Source organism: Ochlerotatus camptorhynchus, unplaced genomic scaffold, assembly GCF_037179485.1.
Source record: "Ochlerotatus camptorhynchus isolate MF236.1 unplaced genomic scaffold, CSIRO-AGI_Acam_v1.1 ptg000305l, whole genome shotgun sequence".
Classification (NCBI taxonomy): Eukaryota; Metazoa; Arthropoda; class Insecta; order Diptera; family Culicidae; genus Ochlerotatus; species Ochlerotatus camptorhynchus.
In genome coordinates, this window is record NW_027040793.1 from 924453 (window position 1) to 948061 (window position 23609).

The 23609-nt window shown below is 37.0% G+C and overlaps 1 protein-coding gene across 2 annotated transcripts in view; it reads left to right on the plus strand.

Moving 5' to 3' along the window:
• Positions 1-1865: 1865 nt before the first annotated feature.
• The window catches only part of LOC135707232 (uncharacterized), a 33197-nt gene continuing 11453 nt past the window's right edge, over positions 1866-23609 (plus strand). Inside the window, exon 1 of one of the 2 annotated variants that reach the window (XM_065229001.1) lies at positions 1866-2261. In XM_065229001.1, coding sequence (XP_065085073.1) covers positions 2207-2261 — 55 coding nt within the window. In that variant the 5' untranslated portion in view covers positions 1866-2206. The remainder of the gene's footprint in view (positions 2262-23609) is intronic. The other variant, XM_065229002.1, reaches the window with a different exon arrangement.

Below are 23609 nucleotides of genomic sequence, written 5' to 3' on the forward strand. Positions count from 1 at the left end.
TAGAACACTTGAAGTGATAGGGAATTTCAGCCATCATCAGGCGATTTGTGGGCTCTTCAAGGAATCACCATTAATGATTTTTGATCATACGATTTTCGAACAGATTTATCAACCAACAATCCTAAATGGTGGATCAGCAAATATGTAATGATCTTATCTTACAAATTGAAGCACACCAACGCAAATCAATTCCACCATCGAATGGGAGAGAATTTTCCCTAGCCGACGGTGTAGTTGATTTGGCAAGGTGAGCAAATCGAGAAAAGATCATTACAAGATTTGATTACAAAAGTTGATCCGTCTTTTAGAATTGTTGGTTGAGATTTCACGACGTTCCTTTCGTATAAACAAATGGGTGTCATCGTTACCTGTCATGATACTTATAGAAATTTTCCCCTGTCTGAAAGTGGTGCTAGTATACGTATGCGAGCTACCAGTTACGACAAATCAACGATCAGTTAAGCCAAATCGACGTTTTTTCCTAAAATAGCCTATAACCTTTTTACTGCGATAATAACAAACAAGTTTCATGGATATCGGAAAAAATCGCGTCTGATCGATCCGTCATTTGACGTGGAACTGCTCAGTAGGGACTATTTCTAATTTATATAAATTATTGAATTTCAAACAACACTTCCTCATAACAGTCAACAGTGCTCTGAGCTACCGTTAAAATCATCCCAAGAAAGGCACGTCAGTTAAAAGAAAAAAAATGATGCCACATATTTAGAAGCAACTGCTATCATCAATTAGGAATGCTTTGGTAAGGAAGAAAATACCTGTCTGCTGTGTCTGACCACTTGGCAGATGGTACACATTAGAGACTGACACTTGACCATTTTTCTTCAGGAATAAAACAAAAAGTTATGCCTTCTGCTCCGGGTACAATATGAATTCGAACGAAGGAATGGGATAATTCAATTATCTTCTTACCGAAAGAGTCTCTCGGGAAATTAAAACTTTAGGTATTATATTTCTCATTGGCACCTGCGTACTTGTTAGGAAAATAATAGAAATGTTTACTCTGATTGATCATGCCGATGACACACACGTATCAAATTTGATTCAGAATTTATAAAAGGTTTCTTCTTGAACCATGAACCATCATACAGTTCCAATTCACCAATGCCAAACATCTAACCGACTTACTTTCAGTAATGAATCATGCACAGAGGCAAATACTCTATCCGGCTCACCACTAATCAAATAATCACGCCAAATTGAGGCTCGTCCATTAAAGCCGCACAGATTCGCTAATTTCCATTTTCCGAGTCTACTCATAGAAAGCGAAATCTCATCGCTCTAACTAAAAAAAATAATATAGCAGCCAGCATCGCGATGTTGATCGCACGCATTCTCCGGGTTTCCCTCGCTCATCTTTGTGCTCTGTCCGAATCAATGCGCACCACAATGGTACCGGTACATGAAATTATATCCGAAAGCTCTTCTCTTTCGGGTTGTGCTTCTTCCCCATGTGGTGGAGCAACGCAGCGCCAATTTTCAAATATCTTTATAAAACCAACGCGATCTCCGCAGAAAACCTCAGTCCCTGATTGACTGATCCGCAGCTCAGAACACTTTTCTCCCTTCAGATTCGCGATCGCGCGTGCAAGTATAGAGAGCCATCCTTGCCAACAAGCTGGAAAGCGACAAGGCAAGAAGGATAAACACATAAAGAGCAAAAGAGCGCAGATCCTCTTCGTAATTCAGTTCTCTTGGTGCGTCTCCGTCCACCCTTTCATCCGTCCGTCCGTTGTAGTTAATTTCGCAAACTTGAGCTGAAACCTGCGCGCGCCCTCCAGATATATCCACTTCTGCTGCACACGGTGTGTTTCACACAAACTTGATCCGCCACACCACCCGGGACTACTGACTCATTCAGCAGCGAACTTGTGCCGGTCTTGCGACGAGTGCCGAGTCCAGTCCTACCTGACAGAAATTGCCAGCCCAGAGCGAGAGAGATCATTTAAAGGCAGCTGCAATCAGTGCTCGATCAATCATTGAGCCGTGAACGTGACATTGAACGGATCTGGCGCGATATTCTCCCAGCCAACGACCTCCGAAGAAGTAATAGGAAGAGTTCGCCCTCGCAAAAAGTGCTACCAGTGAATCTTGTTTGAAGTGTGTGCCAGAAGAAATTTCGAAAGCTTTCAGTCAACACTTTCCGCGCTGTAACAAAGCGAAGACGAGCAAAGAGAAAAAAAAAATGAAGTGCCTAATCTTCGCAGTTTTGGTCATTGCTTTGATGGTCGAGAATAGCGGTAAGTGCGAATTATCCATCTTTCTGTGTTGAAGCTAACCTGCCCCTCACAGGGGGGAGCGCGGGTCCGCAGTGATTGCCGGTGATTGGGTTGCCACTGACTGTTCAAAAGTGATATCTTGGTGTTTTCGGAGGAAGCTAGAGAGAGCGAGTTTCCATGGGACCCCCCATCTACGTACCCCCAAAAATCAGTAATGAAAAAGAAAGAAGCTATCGTAAAAAGCGTATTGTATGTGCCGGACGTGTTCGCGAATTGAACACACACAAAAAAATAATATAAAAGACCTGCCAAGAAAGTGTCGTGTTTAGTGTCAATCCCATCACAAGAAGAAGGCCGGAAAGATTAACGGTTTCGAGAGTGGTGTTTTTATTAATTTACTGAGGCTGGCCTCCGGCGGGTCCCACAAAAAAAAACCGGGGAGCCAAATGTAAACGATGATGAATGTATTGGAAAACAATGAGTAGGATTAACGTCATGGGAAAAGTGGAAACCGTGAACCGGATTGAAAATAGGTTCTAATACACTTCCTGCCGATGAGTGGAGACATTAGTTGCTATTTTGTGATTCTGTAGCGCATCTGGATGAAAACGAAAATCTTGACGTTTGTGGGAAGTGATGAGACAATGCAACCAGTTCGTGGTGGACACACTTTCGCTTATTAGCAAATCGCTAATAACGAAGCTAATCGATCGTTGGGGACTTAGCACCGATATTAAATGTTGAAGCATTTAGCGATACGGTTAGGTTCGTCAGTGCAACATGAAAACAGCAGCAATTGCAGCAACTCGATTGTGACCTAAATAATTTAAAATAAATATGTGTGACACGTGCGCTACTGGTGTAGTTTTGCAACTTGATTTTATTATTTTGTTTAATTAATCAAAACTCACCCTTTCTGCATCTGTCAAAATGTGTAATTTTGCTACCTTGAGGCTTTTGATAATCCTTGATGTGTGATATTTTCACATTGATTTTCACAAGAAACTGAAAACTATCTATTCCGACGTTTTTAAATCTATGAATCGACCCACCGGTGGGTCACGGTTTGTCTACAGATGAATCACAGAAATTCAGGAAGTTTGGTTCCGATTTTTTTAGTATTTATGAAAAATTAATCTTATAATGAGATTATGTAGTGATAATCCAAATTAGGCAATCATTCACATTATTGCTAAAATTCGGCCAATTTGGATCTCTCAGTTTTTTAAATTGCGTATTTGACATTTTTCAATAAGTCGTAGTATGAAAACATCACTTCTAATCGAAATGACATCTGAGACAAAATGATTGAGAAAAGTATATTCATTCTAGGAAAAATATACAAAAAGTGTTATAAACTTTAATATCTCAAAATGTCCTTGTTCGATTTTTTTTTTATAGTTTGAGAATAAAAATTAATCGATTAAACCTCGGACACTTAAAATGTACAAAACTCTTTGAGCAGGAACATTTAATAAAAATTTTGAACTTTTTTTCAGTGCAATTATTTTATTATTAAAAATCTTTAAAAAGTCATCAATACAGTACCCAATTTTGTGATTGTGTGAGCCCTTTTTTGAAAACCTCTACGAAACTACATTGCATGAATGTATAACTTAAACATCCACCTCTAAGATGAATAAGAAGGATTTGGAAGTACGGTTTTGTGAAATTATTGGAAGGTTGATCAACTAAATCAACTAGAATCCAGGAAAACAAAGACCTCTGAACCCCTGATGGTCTTTGGAATATTTTTGGAGTTACCTTGCATCATCAGAGAATATCCGAGATGTGTGATTTGAATTGATGAACAGTTTGAGATCTTTAGTACAATAGGATAGAGACCTACTTCTGCCTAATGACCCATTTTGGGCCTATCGAGCAGAAAACTTCAAATAAATCCATGATTTCAGAGTTAACAAGTCAATTATGCGTTTGGTACGATACTTTAGTTAAAAAGCTACCGAACGAAGTCATGAATGTTTGCACCCATTATTCTCAAAAAAAAAAGAAGCGCTTCTACCGAATCAATTTTTATCTTCATCCTATAGGCCGAAGTGAATTCAAATTTGAATGGCGTTTCAATGCAATAGGTCGAATTTAGAATCCATAGGCCGAGTTTGAGGTCAAGAAGCAGTGTTAGATTTTTTTAAATACCTCAACAATTTGATCCTCTTTATCAAGTATTACGGTACGTACGGAAAGGTTAATAAATTTAGAAGTCATCTGCAGTGCAAACATTCCATTTCGTGATAAAAATTGACTCAAAAAATAGGAGCAAGGGGAGGGCTGTGCTTAGAAGGCCCAAACTTAGATCTAAGCCCTAGTACCTGATCAACCTGATGCCTTGAAAAAATATCCAGACGATTTGCTGGAGATCTTAAAAAAACATGAAAGAGGAATCATTTCCAAGCTGCCGTGTTTCATAAGAGAGACAATCTGAGAGATCTTCTTCTTCTTTTTTCGCATTTCAAAATTATTGCTTATCGCATATTACCTTATTGCGTGCTCTCAACTTAGTGTTGTAAATGCACTTCCACAGTTATTAATTGAGAGCATTCGATGTCGATACCAATGCATCAATTTGTATATTGTGTGACAAGCACAATGATACTCTATGCCCAAGGAAGTAGAGAAAATTTCCTACCCGAAAGATTCCCTCGACCGGCTCGGGAGTCGTATCCACCGCCTCCGGCTTGGTAATACCGTGCCTTTACTAAATAGGGTATAAGGCTTCCTAAATCTAAGAGATACTGTATGGATTATAGAATACTTGGATATCTTTAGAATGATATCTGATCAATCTGAAATTAAGAGAACAACAAAACATCCTGAAGTTTTCAAGATGATATCTTATCACTTAGTGTTATTTTAAATAAGTTCTGAGCAACCTGGAATCTTTAAAAATATTTTGGAAATGTGATTAGAATTGTTGGCCAGTTGAAGATCTTCGGAATGATACCTGATTACGCTGAAGTCTAATACAAATATGTTGAGGATATTTTGGAGATCATCACTTGGACGTCTTTTGAATAATTTCTGAGCAACCTGGTATCTTCAAAAAATGGGTAGATTCGTTCAAAAATCTGCCACTAAGTGGGGTTTGCATCCATTAGAAAAATCTAAGTTTACTATATCCAAAATCCGGACTCTTTGTCACCGGCATGCATGGAAAATCATTTACATTCATTTCATGCAATCATTTACATTCATTAGCCTCTAACTTTTTTCATCAACAGAATTCCGCAAAATAATGTATAAAGCTTTAGTAGGTTTTGTTATTAGCTACAACTTTCGCCCATAACTCAAATCTGTATCTCTTATGCATCACAAATTAGAGCGGGCAGAACTTGTTGCTGTTTTTCAGTGAATGTAAAATACATTCACTGAAAAACAGTAGTGGCTTCTGTTCGCTCTGGTTCGTCATACATAAGTGATACGGATTTGAGTTGTTAACAAAAATTGTAGTTACTAACAAAAACTACAAAAGCTCTAACATCATTTTGCGGAATTCTGTTGATGAAAAAAATTAGGAGCAAATGAATGTAAATGAATGCACGAAATGAATGCAAATGATTTTCCATGCCTGGTCACCGGAAATAAGGTTAAAGTTACCAAGGCCTTCTGGATGGTGAATATGTATGTTTGACTTTCAGTGTGTGCTGTGAATTTTAAACTAATATCTCGACAGCAACTTCCCAGGTGGCAGGAATCTCTAGGTATAGTCCATTTTGGTTGCTCATATGAACACCAGCACCGTGAGTGAATTTTTAACTAATCTGTCCACCATGTAGAAGGCCTTGCGGATGGCCAGCGAACCGGGAAACCAGACAATTTATCTGGAAAACCGGGAAAAACCGGAAATTCAAAGTATATATCCCTGCTCTAATCCGGATGTAATGTGCATGATTCTTAAAGTAAACATAGTAAATAGTAAAGTAAAGTGAACATCGAAACATATCCAAACAATTTCCGGGAATTAATTTGTTTGCGGTTTCAAATTAAAATAATCATGCAGTTATTTTCTGAACTCCCATAATATTAGATTCAGATACCATGCAAAATTATCATGGCGTTGTTCATTAAACTACCAGAAAACTCTACACGAAATACCATGCGGTTCACTTTGGAATTCATCTCAGCATTTTCTTCGAACACTTAGAAAAACTCTTCTAAGAATTCCTTCAGAAGTCTCTCTGAGAAAAATCTTGGTATTCTCCTCAGAACTCCTTTGGAATTTTCTTGAAACTTTCCAGAGAATATCTTCTTAATTTTGCTCCTTTTGTTGAAATTACCCAACAAACAATTTGAACTGATTAAAAGCTGAATAAGCTAAAAAAAATGCTGAAGAAACTGAGTTTTGCATGAACATGAAGCTCTTGTTAAACTTTCAATGTATGTTGGGTAACCTCAGTTCATTATTCTTTTGGTATATTTATCGAAATTCCCTTGAATTATGTTCCCCTAAATTATGTTTACATTTCTCTTTGAATTCTCATAATAATTCTCTAGGGATACTCACTGGCTTAACTTAGTAAAAATCCTAGGGGGAGCTAAACTTATTTTTCGAATTGCTCAATAAGGCAATTAGCGAACAACTACACATCTAGTAAGGAAAATGTGTATTTGTGGTAACAATTCAAGAGTGGGCTACATTAATCCTAGGAGTCTAAACCCCCTTCTAGCTCCCCTGTAGTTACGCCAATGGGGATATTCGTTAAAATTACCCCGTTGTTTTCCTCAAAATCCCTCCTTGAAGTTCTCCTCACAACTCCCTTGGAATTATTTCAAAAATAACAAATCAATTCAATCTTTTTAATTTGTCGAACCTCTTAACGGAATCCCTTTAAGAAGAGCTTTGAGTGTGTTGGCTTATTTCCTATTAGTTCAAATAAAATTACTTATAATTTGACAGATACGCGTATTTCGTCTACTACTGATGAAGTCTGCAAGTAGTAGACGAAATACGCGTATCTGTCAAAAGATAAGCAATTATAACGGAATTTAAAGGAAATATACCAACACACTCAAAGCTCTTGCTACCAATTCAGTTCAAAACATCCCTTATCCTCCCCTGAAATCTGTTGGAATTCGTCGCAGAGTTCCTTCGGACATCATCTCAGAATTAAGTTGGAATTCTGAGCAAAACTACATAGAATATTTCCATGAATTTTGAAGGAATCCTTTTCAGCATTTCTTTGAAATTTACGCTGACATTCTTACATAAGTTCTCCTCAAAATTCCATGGGTATTTGAGTCAGAATTCTATGGATTATTCTTTAAATTAATTGATTCCTGTAAATGTTTCCAAGTCTCAGAGCCTTGCAAATTTTCCAGGGCCGATTATAATGATTGTTTTGTTCAAATAAATGATCTTGAAAAATTTTCAAAATCGCTCATTTAGAGGATTTTTCTCAGTTCCAGAATGTTAACAAATATATGCGATTCTGTTTTTGGTTTTCTTAATCTAGGATCAGGATGATATGAGTCATAAATCTCAGAAAAATGTCTTTGTCTAAGGCTCTAAATAAATGTTAAGGCTTCAGAATCAATTGAATTTCATAATCATAAATTATCTCAATAATAATAATTTAAATAAAGATTTGCAACAATTTTCTCTGGAGCACATTAGTTTCAAGTTCAATATTTCTTAAAACAATTTCTTAAATAAATCTCTCATTCTTTACAATTCGGACTAATGAAGAATTCTCCAGTGAGCTAACCAAAATCCATCAGTAAATTCTTTAACCTTGAAAACATATGAGGTGTCAAGCTTAACACATGCGTCTTCTTCTTCTTCTTCTAATTCACATTTCAATATTATTGCTTATCGCATATTAGCTTATTACGTGCTCTCAACTTAGTGTTCTAAATGCACTTCCACACAGAGAGCTTTCGATGCCAATATCAATGCATAAATGTGTATATTGTGTGGTAAGAACAAAGATACTCTCTGTCAAGGGATGTCGAGAAATTTTTAACCGAAAGATTCCCTCGACCCGACCGACTTGGTAATACCATGCCTTTACCGACTAGGCTGTATATCGCTGCATATCGCCCAGAACATAGATATTGCTCCTATTTCATCATTTCTTGACCGATTTAGATGAAACAACTTCCAATCGATCAGAAATGGGTTTTAATTTTACACTGGTTCAAAGTGGCACGATATCAAAAAAAAAGAAGCACATGGCCATTTGCGACGAAACTATTGAGTGCAGCATTTTGATGTCTTCTAGAATGTTTCTTCAATTTTTAAAAACTTTATTGCAGTGGTGACATTTTTTGCTTAAGGGGGGTATACACTAAGATAAAAATAACTTGTTTATGTCTTGTTGAAATTGATGGTCATCTATGGAAACATTGTAGATGAAGTCATTTAAGGAACTTTGTCTAAGACGTCAATTTTCCATCTCTCATGTGGACGAGGTTATAGAGCAAAAATGGAGTACAAACGGTAGTACCCCCTTAAAAACCTTTTTGTTCCATAACTTTTTAGTTTGAATTTAACAATTTGTTCAATGTTATACAAAGTTGAAAGTACTCTAAAGCTGCACATTTTTGCTGCAAAAAATAAGTCGCTAACTCTTTGTTTTAAGGATTTAAGTCCCTTTTTATAATGTTTCAACGCTATCAGTAAGAGGGTGTATCTTGCATGTTAGCAGGTATTAGCAGCTAATCTCAACGTTGTTTTGTAGTTTACTGTTACATATACAATTCAAAAGGGATCCAAGGGGATGCATAATTAATTTTATAAAAAGTTACCATTTTTCCAAGTGTTTACATTAGAGTGGGTTTCCCACTGCTCTTTCAATGCTTTTTCAATGGTCCCGAACAACTTTGCAAAATTTGAACGAGCTTTATTATAATCTTGATTTGCGGGATTATTTTAAATTTTGTATGGGAAACGGAACGATCGTATTCATTTGCTTACCAAAAATCAAAATATTGCTCAAATTTCATCAAAACTCGGATTTAGATTGAGAATACTATACACAAACAACTTTGTCGAAGCGACAACCCACTCTAATGTACATACTTGGAAAAATTGTCACGAAAACAGAAAAACGTAACAAAACATTGAGGTACTATATTTGAAAATTTATTTGGCATCCCCTTGGATCCCCCTATGAATTGTATATGTAACAGTAGGGTATAAGTTGCTGAACGAAATTACGTCAAGTTTAGCTGCTAATACCTGCTTACTTGCAAGATACACCCCTTTAAAGTTAATGTTGAAAAACACTAAATACGTGTGTAAATACTTTACATGAAGAGATATCGATTTGCTTTATTAAGCAAAAATGTGTATTTTTAGAGCACTTACAACTTTGTAGATCATTGAAAAAATTTCAAAATTCAAAATAAAAATGTATGATAAAAATGAGGTACTAGCGTTAGTACTCCATTTTCACCCTATAACATCATCCACTTGAGAGATAGAAAATTGACGTCTTGCACAAAGTTTCTTAAAATGACTTCATTTACAATTTTTCCATATATGTTCATCAATTTCAACAAGACATAAAAAAGCTATTTTTTAAATCTTAGTGTATACCCCCCTTAATCAAAAATGTTTGCTTCTCAAAAAATGAAGAAACATTCTAAAATACATCAAAATGCTACACTCAATAGTTTCGTCGCAAATAGCGTTGTCCCACTATTTTTTGAAATCGTCCCACTGTGCGGTTGTCACTAATGGATATTTTTGGTCGCTATTGAAAATTTAGTCGATTTTTGAATTTATGGCCCAAATTAGGGGCACTTAGGCCATTCCCTATATATTGATCCTAGTAGCATAAACTACCATAATCCAAGTTAGCGGCGCCGGTGGTGTAGTCGTAAGCGTGATTACCACTCATCCCAGCAGACTTGGGTTCGATCCCAGTCGGCGCCGCCGGGTTATTCTGATGCATAACATCTCTGATCACGCCTAAGTACAGCCGTTGGTCCCGGTTCATGAGTTGATGGGTCGATAGGTAGGCTCCATATGTGGGAGCTGCCTCCCTGGCGTCGGTAGCATTGTTGCTCAGCAGGGAGATCAAGATCGACGGAAAACAAATCAAGGAAAAAAAAATACCATAATCCAAACATTTATAAACATTTAAGCATGCGAATTTATCCATCTTGGTTGGTCAGTTTTCACTCATGAACTGGAACTTCACATGTGCACTTGTGCCACGTAGGGGAAGAACTCTTATTAGTTCCGCACTTTGATTACTTGAACAATTTTTCTTAAGTCTGAACTTCGTAGATGATTAACTTCCACACCTGGAACCTATCGAACTGGTCAACACATGGGCCGGATCCAACGGCATTACTTCCCTTTCAATTCTGAACGTTTAAGGCATAACTTAAATCAAAAAATTGATGCAGCTCTTTCCTAATGAGCACCGAATTCCCCAGAAAATCCCATTAATCATGTACCGTTGGTACTTCTCCGACCAGTGGAGGGAGTAAAATTGTAATAACTACATCACTTATCCTACTTTTCCCCCCGGCATAAATGGTTTCCACGAAGCTCGTCATCCCATTGCTTTCCTCTGCAGGCTTAAAGGTTCGGCAGGGCACTCTTACAGCTGCCTGCCGAGGAAGCTGCTTTTCCCCATAGGTACATGCTCCTTCACACAACACCGAAGTTTCACAGACAGTCAGTGGCACATCATCACAGCCGGTGGTGCCGGCGGCGGACGGCAGCATCTAAATGGTAGATCAATGTACATATCAATTGTGGTTTTATGATTTTCTTGCATGCTAATTGTACTTCTATCTCTACACCTCTCGCATACATACTGTGTACCATACAACCACTTTAAATCATCCGATCCGGTCCGAGTTAATTAAAATTGCATCCACTCTGCGTGTGTTTATGGCTGCTACTGCCTTCGTGCATGTGATATTCGTGTGATGTAATTAGGTGAAAACATAAAATAAACATTTGTACAGTTTAGACTAACCAATGTTATTGCAATGGAACAACGACTGAAATGAAATGTGGAACGTAATTGCTAGTGATGTTGACAGATTTAATTTGAAATATGTTCAAATCAATTCCCGCACATTACATAGAACTCGTTTGAGCTATAACGGTTTACCGGAGATTCTCCCAGAAAATGTTAAATAAAAAAAAACAATCTCCCAACGCACGTGGTCGTCGTCTTCCAAAACCATCATCATGGCCTCGCCAAGTTAAGCGCCAATCCAAAAGCAGTTTAAGCCTTCATTAAATTTAACCATACAACCAAAATCAGTGCACACAAAGTAAAACAAAAGCATCAGATCAGAGAAATAATACAAAGACTATGTTTGCGAGTTTTGAGTAGTGCCAGAAACAGTTGTTTTTCAGTTGCTTCCATTCCCTGCGTTCCCCGAAAACAACAAAAAGTCCAAACCCACAACAGAAACAAAGCGTGGAAAAACATGATGGATCAGAATTCCGACCGAATGCTCACGCTTTAGTTGTTGCATATGTGGCCAAAAGTTGTGTTCCCCATCATAGCTTCGGCCGTAGCACAGAGATAGACACCGTGGAATTCATCGGCTTGGCTTGGACGTATGTTTTATGTTTTTGACTATCTTCTTCCACTAAATCAAAGCACCGAGAAAGAGACTGAAACAACAGTCGAAACGGTCATGAACAAAAAATATGCTTACGGTTAATTGCAATTTGGTTCGTACTATACATATGCGTAAGAAAAAGGGGAGCACCGAGACCGAACGACATATCACTTTATCGTTTTGTGGCGAATGCGAAGTGCGAAACTTTTAGCCAGAGCAAAAGTTTTCTTTTTTCCTTGAGACGCTCCCAACAGGCAGACAGTGCAAATGACTGCAAAACAGAGCCCGTTGCTTGATTGCTACTTGCAAGCACATAAAAAAAAAGTGTGCACAGTGTTCTGCGAACACGTGTAATTAACCGGTAATCTAATTATCCGGTTCTTGATAATGAAAACGAAAACATGCCATTTACGGGAACCTGTTTGTCGACGGTAATGAGATACGGGAGCTTCTTAATAGAAGAATGGTATGACCACTCACATCAGTACATGAGAGACTCGAAGAACCAATTGCTTTTTTATGATGCGGTATATGTGTGAATCAGTGTAGCTGTTATTTAGATGTCGCAGTGTTATTATGATATTCTATAAAATGGTGATTTCCGCAAAATTGATATAGATAATAAATATATAATACTGAATTTCGGATTACTAAGTTCTGTAAATTTCGTTATTCTATGAATACACGAAGTTTGTAAATCAATCTCAAGCCAATTCAACAACGTTACTCAAATATCACGCAGTTTTAATTTAAAATTTATGAGATATTGGTGATCATATAACGTTGACATCCTTTACGCAACTAAGCTAATCCGATAATATTTTCCATTCCGTTGGAAACGCACATGCTTTTTATCCAACAATAAAATTTATGATATTAATCTGGATTTCACGTAACATCCATTTGATTTGATGAATTCTATATGATTTTTCATCTCGATTTATTTATTTATTTATAACAAACAACGTACACTACTTAGTCGAGTTTTTATTTTGTTTGTGGACATCCTAATAAAAAAAACCATAAAAGAGAGCTAAACGACGTGTTCGGGATATCATCCAAACCATTTGTGGAATAGTTTGTGTTAATTTCAACGCAATTTATTTCATATATATTCGATTGGTGGGGCCAGTTTTTGCTTATTTTGTTCTGCATGTGTTTTAATTGAATTATTTTCGAGTTCTCAGAGGTCATAAAGCGCTTAGAAATTTAGTTGAGAAAGTATTACTGCAGATTCTATGCGATGAGAAATAATGTCATTGATGAAGAAAAGCATTGCAAATTCACGCGTTTGTAAGCTTATGAGCATGCAGCGTGCTTTATAGGATGGTAGAGGAAATGCAGTCAAGGAGCATACAAAAAATTGCTTTTGGACACATTCAATGCGTTCTTCGTGTAAGGCAGCGTGTGAGCTCCATACTATGTGGCAGAATTCCAGAATAGGTCTTACATTTGTAGTCTACAGTAATTTTATAGTGTATGGGTCCTGAAAATTGTAACTGAACCTCTTAAGGAAACCCAGCATGCTATTTGATTTACTTATGATAGTGTTATAATGTTCTTTAAATGAATTACGCCTCAGTCCCTTACAATTTTTCATTTGTCTACTATTTCGATTCCTAAATGTATTTTTATGCAAGGGGTTCGAAATTTTCTACTAAACGTTATTGCGATACATTTTTTTACCATGAATTGGCGTAGATTTATGCTATTATGAAGAATTTATGTCGTCCGTTATGTTCTTAAGTAGGAAGGAAATTTCGTTTACGTACAAAATAATAGAAGTGGGCCTAAATTAGATCCCTAGGGGACCCCAGAGATGACTAAAATTGGTTTTGAAAGTTTATTTTGAAAGCGTAAAATTTTCAATTTGCTTGCCAGTTCAAAAGTCCGGCTTCCATTCCTACTTTCTGCAGCTTGAAGAGTAATAATGGTATGTCGATTGAGTGCCTTCAGTTGCCTTGACCAGGTAGGGTGTAGGTTCTGGATGCCCCAAGTATGCAGCCCGAATTTCAATGTGGCCTCTGAACCGGGAAAACCGGGAGAACCGGGAATTTGAATGGAACTTTAACATATAATTTTTGTTACTAAATATTTAAAGTTCGATGTCACTAATATTCCTTTTCAAATTTTGAATCTAGCTCCAAAATCTTTTTTTTTCTCGATTTGTTTTCCGTTGATCTTGTTTTCCGTACTGAGTACCAATGGTACTTACGCCAGGAAGGCAGCTTCCACACCTGGACCCTACCTATCGACCCATCAGCTCATGATACGCGTATTTCGTCTACTACTTGCAGACTTCATCAGTGCCAAGTACACCAACACCACTTGGCACTGATGAAATCTGCAAGTAGTAGATGAAATACGCGTATCTGTCAAAAGATAAGCAATTATAACGGAATTTAAAGGAAAACATCAACCCACTCAAAGCCCTTCATAAAGGGATTCCATTAATAGGTTCGACAGAATTAAAGGATTTAAATTATTTCTTTGAAACGTATGTGTTTGCACATTTGTTTTGAATATTAATGATCATTTCAACAGAATTATTTTAACATTCAGGATTCCCCTTAATAATCTTATGATTCTGTTCTGGTAATCCATAGAAAGTTTCTCTATTAAAGTCCGTTTTTGTGCAGAACATTTTAGGAATTTCCTCCAAAAAAAACTTAATATTAAAAAATGTAATCTTATAACGTACAGTAGAAAACTAAACAATAAAAATCTTTGTATTACATTAGGTAATGAAAATGTTCAAAAATGTGAAAATGTAAGAGATTTAGGTGATATTCTAGATTCTAAATTGACATTTGTGGACCATTATAACACAATAATACATAGAGCAGGCTATATGCTTAATTTTATAAAACGTTTCGGTATCCACTTTAAAGATCCTTATACAATAAAATCACTTTACGTTGCTTATGTGAGGTCAATTTTAGAATATTGTAGCGTTGTTTGTTCACCCTATATGAAAAAGCATGAAGAACGAATAGAGTCAATCCAAAAGCAATTTTTATTATATGCACTACGTAAGTTAGGTTGGACGGCTTTTCCTCTCCCGTCATATGAAGCACGTTGCTTGCTGATCAGCATTCAAACATTGAAATAACGGCGGGATTACGCAAAGATTTCTTTAATAAACAATATCATTTCGCAACGCATTGACTCTGCTGATCTATTGTCAAGGTTAAATTTGTATGCACCTTCCCGACAATTACGCAATGGACAGTTGTTCGCAGTAGATTGCCATCGGACCAATTACGCTAAATTTGAACCTTAAATCAGATGATGGCTGTTTAGAATCATCATTGTGAAATGAGTGACCTAAATATGCCCTCAACGGAATTAAAAATATATTTCAGAACCCTGCGAATTCATAGAACATAAGTCCTAATATTAATATGTAGTCTACGATTTGATTGATTGACGAATAAATAAATAAATAAATTTAGATTCAAAAAAAATTCTTAATGGATTTGATGTCAAAATTCCATAGAAATTTTCCTCAGAATTTCCTTGAAATGATTCTCAAAATGCTCTTGACGAGCATCTCATGGAATTCTCTTGAAACTCTCTTAATAATTTTCTTGGAAATATCTTCAGCATCTCCTGGAACACTACTCAGAGTTTCTTTGAAAATGTGCCCGAAATTAAAAAAAAATCCTCCCAAACTTTTTCATGTTTCTTTTAAACAAAAAAATATAAAATTCTTTTAGGAGTTCTCTTGAAACTATCTTCAAACTAGCTTGAATTCTGCAAAGATTTGTTTAACTATAATATGAATAAGATTCCCATAGAATACACTCAGGTCTTTTTTTTTACACGGAGATTTTGATTTTTCACATGCTTAAATGTTTTTAAAAAATCGGATTTTGATGGCATTTGTAATTATAGCATGACATATAGACATATTTAAAAAATGTCTGCTTTTACACCAAAAATTGTGATTTTTTCTAAGTATGCCTTTCGATTACCTATAGCTTGAAACGGATAATGTGATTGGAATCAAGTCGATAGGTTGTATCGTTGTCGAGAAATCGTTAAAAACGTACCGTGTAAATCGCGAAAAACCGTGTAAAAAAAAACAGCGTAAAAAAAACCGTGTAAAAAAAGACTTCAGTGTATTTCGTTGCAGCTCTACTCAGAATTTTACTTTGATTAATCGATCGATCAACATTTAAAAGAGTAGGTCATTATTACATGTAGTTTGAGGAATGTAGTCATATAATTATTAAATTTATCAAGAGAATAATTCTTTTTAAATCCCCTTATGAATCCTCTTGCAATGCTTCTTAAAATTCCTTTTTATTTACTTACCCTAGAGAACTATTTACAATCCCATAATAGTTTTTTGTACTATTTTTTATTATAGTCATTTTAACATTTTTGGGTCATTCGTGACATATCCGGGGATGAGATTTGAACTCCTGACATTGACATAAGAGGTATGGATGTTAACCAATATGACGGAGCCATCCCATAGAAGTTTCTTCAGAACTATCCTAGAATTAACGTGTAGTTCTGCTTACAATTTTCTTGAAATGCTTCTCGAAATTCCATTGAAATTCTCCCCAGAATTTTTTTATGATCCCCAGAATTAATCTAAACTCATTTGGCATTCTCATCATAATTATATAGCTTCAGATTGTCAGAATCTTAAAATGTTGTACAAGTTCAAGGGTCGTGACTTTTTTTTAAATCTGTGATCTTTAAAATACGCCACACTTGAAATCAGAGTACAGTCAGGAATCCTTATTGCCGGATTCCTTATTGCCGGTATCTCTTATTGCCGGATCCTTATTGCCGGGCTATCCGCGAATAAGGATACCCACAGCTTATGGGATTTTCACTAATGGGGGCTGTAGTGGATTATCTCATTTGTTTCAATACATAAAGCTATACTGTCTTCGACAAACTTGCTGTACTGGGTTAGACCAACAAGCCTGTGCCATTGGATTCAGGTTAAATTGGGAACTACGCCGCTAGAGGCGCTTCACTTTTATGTTACTTATGACGGGCGCTATAATATATGGATCATATTTCCAACATAGAATATTTCGTGATCTTGACCATATAGAAAGTTACTGTCTTCAGCAAAGTTGTTCAGGTGACCAAGTCCTTTCGGATGGTGGCCATATTCGTTCAAAACTGTCTCACTACGCAGCGCTAGTGTGCATGTGCAATTCCTATATAAACCGTATCTCGAGAGCCTGGCCATATAGAAAGTTGATGTTTTCAGCAAAGTTGTGTAGGTGATCAAGTCCTTTTGGATGGTGGCCATATTAGTTCGGAACTCTCTCACTACGCAGCGCTAGTGTGCATGTGCAATTCTTATATAAACTGTATCTCGAGAGCCTGGCCATATAGAAAGTTGCTGTTTTCAGCAAAGTTGTGCAGGTGAGCAAGTCCTTTCGAATGATGTTCATATTAGTTCAGAACACGCTCACTACGCGGCGCTAGTGTGCAAGTAAATTTCCTGTATAAGCTGCATCTCGAGAACCTGGCCATATAGAAGGTTACTGTCTGGAGAAAAATTGTTCAGGTCACTAAGTCCTTTCGGATGATGGTCATATTATTTCAGAACCCTCACACTTCGTGGCGCTAGTGTGCACATGAACTTCCTTAATATGTTATGACTCCAAAACTTGTCCATATAAGATGTTACTGTGCAATGTGAGAACAGGAACCGGAAATCGATGTCAGATGCCATTTTGGAATCCAAGATGGCGGCCATCGGTTCAAGAAAAATTGTCAAATACCGTACAATATGGATATTTTTGGAAAGGGGATGACGTGTAAAGGCCGGAAATCGTTGCCAGACGTCATTTTGGAATCCAAGATAGCGGCCATCGGGTCAAGAAATACTGTCAAATACCCTATAATACGGGTATTTCCAGAGAGGGAACGACGTGTAGAGGCCAGAAATCGATGCCAGACGCCATTTTGGAATCCAAGATGGCGACCATCGTGTCAAGAAAAACTGTCAAATACCCTACAATATGGATATTTCCTGATAGCGAACGACGTGTAGAGGCCGGAAATCGATGTCAGACGCCATTTTGGAATCCAAGATGGTTGCCATCAGTTCAAGAAAAACTGTCAAATACCCTACAACATGGGTATTTTCGGATAGGAGATGACATGTAGAGACCGGCAATCGATGTCAGATGCCATTTTGTAATCCAAGATGGCGGCCATCGGGTCAAGAACAACTGAAATTCAAGATGACGGCCATTGGTTCAATAAAAACTGTCAAATACCCTACAATATGGGTATTTCCGGACGTGTAGAGGCCGGAAACCGATAACAGACGCCATTTTAAAAACCAAGATGGCGGCCATCGGTTTTAAGAAAAACTGTCAAATATCCTACAATGTGGGAATTTCCGAAAAGGGACGACGTGTAAAGGTCAGATATACATTCCAGACGCTATTTTGGAATCCATCGGTTCTAGTTTCGTCTGGAGTTCGATCGGCTATAGTGACCATGGAAAACATGTTGCCGCCATATTGGATTCCAAAATAGCGTCTGGAATCTATATCTGACCTCTACACGTCGTCCATTTTCGGAAATTCCCACATTGTAGTGTATTTGACAGTTTTTCTTAAACTGATGGCCGCCATCTTGGATTTCAAAATGGCATCTGGCATCGATTTCTGGCCTCTACACGTCGTTTCCTTTCCGGAAATACTCATATTGTAGAGTATTTGACAGTTTTTCTTGACCCGATGGCCACCATCTTGATGTCGTCTGGCATCTATTTCCGGCCTCTACACGTCGTCTCCTTCCAAAAATATCCATATTGTAGGGTATTTGACAGTTTTTCTTGAACCTATGGTCGCCATCTTGGATTACAAAATGGCATCTGACATCGATTTCCGGTCTCTACACGTCATCTCCTATCCGAAAATACCCATGTTGTTGGGTATTTGACAGTTTTTCTTGAAACGATGGCAACCATCTTGGATTCCAAAATGGCGTCTTGCATCGATTTTCGGCCTCTACACGTCGTTCCCTATCCGGAAATACCCATATGGTAGGGTATTTGACAGTTTTTCTTGACACGATGGTCGCCATATTGGATTCCAAAATGGCGTCTGGCATCGATTTTTGGCCTCTACACGTCATCCCTTTTCCGGTTCCTGTTCTAACATTGCACAGCAACATCTTATATGGACAAGCTTTGGAGACATTACATATTAAGGAAGTTCATGTGTACACTAGCGCCGCGTAGTGTGAGAGTTCTGAAATAATATGACGATCATCCGAAAGGACTTAGTCACCTGAACAACTTTGCTGAAGACAGTAACCTTCTATATGGCCAGGTTCTCGAGATACAGCTTATACAAGAAATTTACTTGCACACTAGCGCCACGTAGTGAGCGTGTTTTGAACTAAAAGGGCCACCATCTAAAAGGACTTGATCACCTGCACAACTTTGCTCAAAACAGCAAATTTCTATATGGCCAGGCTCTCGAGATACGAGCCCACACAGCAAACAGGCGAGTATTAACGTAATGCAAGCCCATGCATGAAGTATTGATTTAATAGCAAAAAATGCATACAATTCTACATCCATGGATGAAATTATGTTGGCAGAAAATGTGTACATCGTATAGCGCAATACAACACAACCAGCGGAATGACCTATGTGCAGCTGTTTGGATGTAATATTCAACCATTTTTTTCTGTTTAGGGCCGTTGTCATAATTTACATGTAACTAAGCTAAATTTACGACTATTTGACATATTGGATTTATGCTTAATGATGCTAATTTTTATACCTTGGCAGTTTTCAAATTCTGGAAATTGACTTTGTTGCTTAATAGAGGGAGGGATCTTCAGTTTTCTACATTTAAAATAAAATGTCGGAATTTTTTCCAGTAACATCAATTGCTAAAATCAATCATGCCGGTATACCATATTTAACTGTTTATTTAAAACCAGGCAACCGTAAAAAAATTCTTGAATTCAGTGACCACCTTTAAATTTGATTAGTAACGGATGTTCAACAAAAAATGAGATTTTTTTCAGTCATGTAGCTAGTAAAAAAATTTTTTTTTTCGACGAATTCAGTATTTTTTATTAAAAACATAATGTTTATTCTTCAAAAAATGTCAATGAATATTGGAGAAGGGGGGGGGGGTCAGCCGTACGACGCAACTTAGTCGCCTTGCTCTCACAAGTGCGCTAGATGGCACTGAAATCATTCTCATTTTTTATTGAACACCCGTTACTAAAATTGGTCATGCGGAACAGCAAGTTTCACCAGCAATCAACAACCCATCTATAGGTTATTATGTTTTATATTTAATGTAAATTCTGAAGTGATGTAAATCAAATTTATGCTTAGTAAATGCAAACTATACTTTTTGATGCAAAATGATTAAACCTTAGAATATTGGCACTTGATAACAGTTGTCACACATGAAACCGTTTCAAATTACGAGCAGTTTGGTTATTCCGCTAAACACAGATTTCCAGAAAACAAATAACAAATTATAGTGGATAACCTTTAACAGAATATTTTCATTTTTAAATAAAACACAATTTGATTGCAACAGAACAGATACCTTTACCGATTAGCGTCAGGGGGAAGTCCATGCCTTTTTTTACATGAAGATGGCACCGTTAACCAAAACTCAGCGCTCCAGGACATAATTTACCAACCTGATGATCAAGGGTGTTATTTCCTCACAAATTGAGCGCTAAGAGTAAACTGTACAGCTAATTAAATTGAAAAGAACGATTGCACAGCTTTATAAAAATACGTTCACATTGGAGCAAAAACAAAACAACACGGAGAAAGAGTGGTGCGCTTACGTAAAGCTACTTTCCTCAATGTGCTCTTTAAATAAGAAGTGGCGAATGAGGTAGAAAAGTAACAAAAGACAAATAAAAAAATCAACCGGGATTGGAATCAAGGACTCTGTGATCCAATGACACGTACCTTACAAGTTAACTCAGCGACGTTTGCTTGAACACTGCTATGAAAACCAAGAGAATGCATGCCTAGACTCATCGCATCAACAAATTCAATCAACCCAACAAGTTTCGAAAAAGAGGAACAAAATGTGTTTTCCACAGCTTTTAGAAAATTATGAGGCCATCTAAAGTGCCGTCCTCAGTTTTAAGAGGAGACACCTGTTGAGATCTCTAAAAAAAGGGTATTTTTTGTTAATTTTTTTAGAACATTAGAATAAATGCAATTACTACGTTTTTTTAATATGATTCTAATCTGATTCAAAATTTCAACTTTATTTTCTAAACATTCCGACCCCTGTTGGCAGCCCTGCAGCCAGGCAGATGCGAAGTCGGTTGCGGTACAGCGTTGTCAGCACTCAGAGAAAAGAAATAATTAGTAAGAGACTTTCAGCCATCGGCTCGTTAATCTCTGAAATCTAACATAGATTTTTTTTTTCGAAATTCGTAAAATTACCAAAATGGTGGCGTTCCAAATAAAAAGATCGATAAATCGTTACTCAAATACGCGTTAAACATCGGAAAGTTGAAATATCCAAGAAATTCGAAAATTAGATTTGAGATAATTATTTTTACATCGCGGACAGAAAAATCAGCTAAATTTATTGAATAGTCTTCGAGATCTCAGCCTCGCAAAGTAAAACATTTGGTTTCAATAAAAGGGCGGAAATAATAGTGAAAAAATAATATTTTGGGCTGAAAATGTTCGAAAATAAAACAGAAATGTTATACTGAAAATCCGAAGTGATAGCATTTATTCTAATATTCTAACAAAAACTAACAAAAAAAATACCTTATTTAGCCTTAAAGAAAAAAGTCGAAGCTCAGCGGAGAGAGCGCATGGTATTGAAAACTGAGTGAAGTTGGAATGTTACTTTTCTCTTTTCTGCTCTGAGGAGGATCCACCCCTGCGTGATGATCAGTGCGCAAAGCAGTCAGGTTCAATGAGTCATTTTCATATGAATATGAACAGCCATCCGCCTCATCATTCACTACCTCGCGAGAGTCTGAATGATTGAGAAGTAAACAAGTCACTGACAGCAGAGAACTCAGTCAGCACGCTTATTCTTCCGTGATGGTATCCAATCCTTGTTCTGAGTGACTGAGCATATATTTTCTTTGTCGATTACATGCTGTATGAGCGAAGGCAAGCGGTGTGAGTCACCTGTTCGTGAGTGACTGAATGTTTTTGTTGGCTCTTTCACTGCCTTGTCCTTTACCGTTCGGTACAAACGGTCTGGATAGAGCAATGAATTGAACAGTGTAGTTCTTTAGCACTCAGCCCAAGCAGTCAGTAATTTTATGCTCTTGTGATGATGATGATAAGAGGTAAAGATACAAGATCGAATAAATAGATTACTCTATTTGGATACTTATCCATAATTGTGATAAGAAGGTTCTTCGAAGTATGACGGATCACGGATCAGTTAATTTTTAGCTTAAGAGGTTACGCCTACCTGCAAGACCGAAAAAAAGCGAAAGTTTGAATTTTTTTTCTCGAAAACGACGCAACATATTGGAAATTGGATTTCTGCCATTTATTGAACACACATTAAATGGTACATTTATCAGTCGATGCTGTAAAAACGAGGTCCTGGTGCCCCGCACGGCTGCTCCCCGTGGACGATGTTCTAAAAAACGCTTTTTGCGGTGCCAACTGCGGTTTGTGATGTAATCATCTGAAATAAAAGAAAAAAAACCATGCCAAATCGTTGAGCATGTGTTAAACTAGTCCTTGATCGTTCGGTTTTTTTTTTTTAATTTTTTTGACAAAATGGCGGCCTTGCAAAGTTGAAGTGCCGATTTTTGATCCTTAAAATTTGTCTTTGATCGGCTGTAAAAAATCGAAACTAAATGATAGATGAAATCAGAACGATCGTGGACTGCACAAAATAGTACTGAACAGAAATCAAAACGAATCGGACGAATCGAATGTATACATTTCGAGAAATTTTTGGCACCGGTTTTGAAAATATGATTCCGAGATAATCGCGTTTAAAGTTTCAAGTTGGGTTTAGTCCACTATAAGTGAATATTTTTGTACGTCGCATAACCTTAACAATTTTGCATCGGATCAACTTGATCTTTTGAGGAAATATTCTTGACTTTATATACTTTCGATAAGGACAATAAAAAATATCGATTTTTTAAAAGTTTGCAGGTAGGCGTAACCCCTTAATTTAACTTACCATTTCAAAATAAATAAAAACTTAAATTTCTTCTACTAAGAAGCAACGACATTATTGAAAAATTTTCTCTATCAAGCATGATTTCAAGCAGCATCGTATAGAATAAGAGTCCATCTGTCAAATAAAATATGTTTTTCATGTATGGATTTGTATTGCAACAGCTTCATCAGACAATTACTGTTTTTGCCAACCCAACCCAACTCTTCGCTGAAAGTATTTAAATGCTCCCCCGGTATTTAAGCTTTAATTTGATTTCCTTTTTACGATTGAGAAAACAAAATTTACCAGCTGTTTTCTTGATACGCACCACAAAATCCTGCTGATTTCGAATTGCCCATAATAGGACGGCCGAACCGTCAGACACGCATCTCTACCGGATGAAGCTCACCATTCAGATGATGGAGCTCAGCGTTCCAGATTCAGTTTTTGAGGCAAAGCTTGCAATTGCTGATTACAGCTAAAATTATATTTTTTTTTCGTAATTATGAAACTATGAGAGACAATTATGAAAATTTGTATTTGTAAGAAGCAAGAATAGGTGGTAAAGTTTGTGTATGACATATAGAATTTGTCCATTTTGTTTTCAGAAGGTCACAACTAGCGATTTTATGATCGCTGATTGCTCGCCCATCGCGTT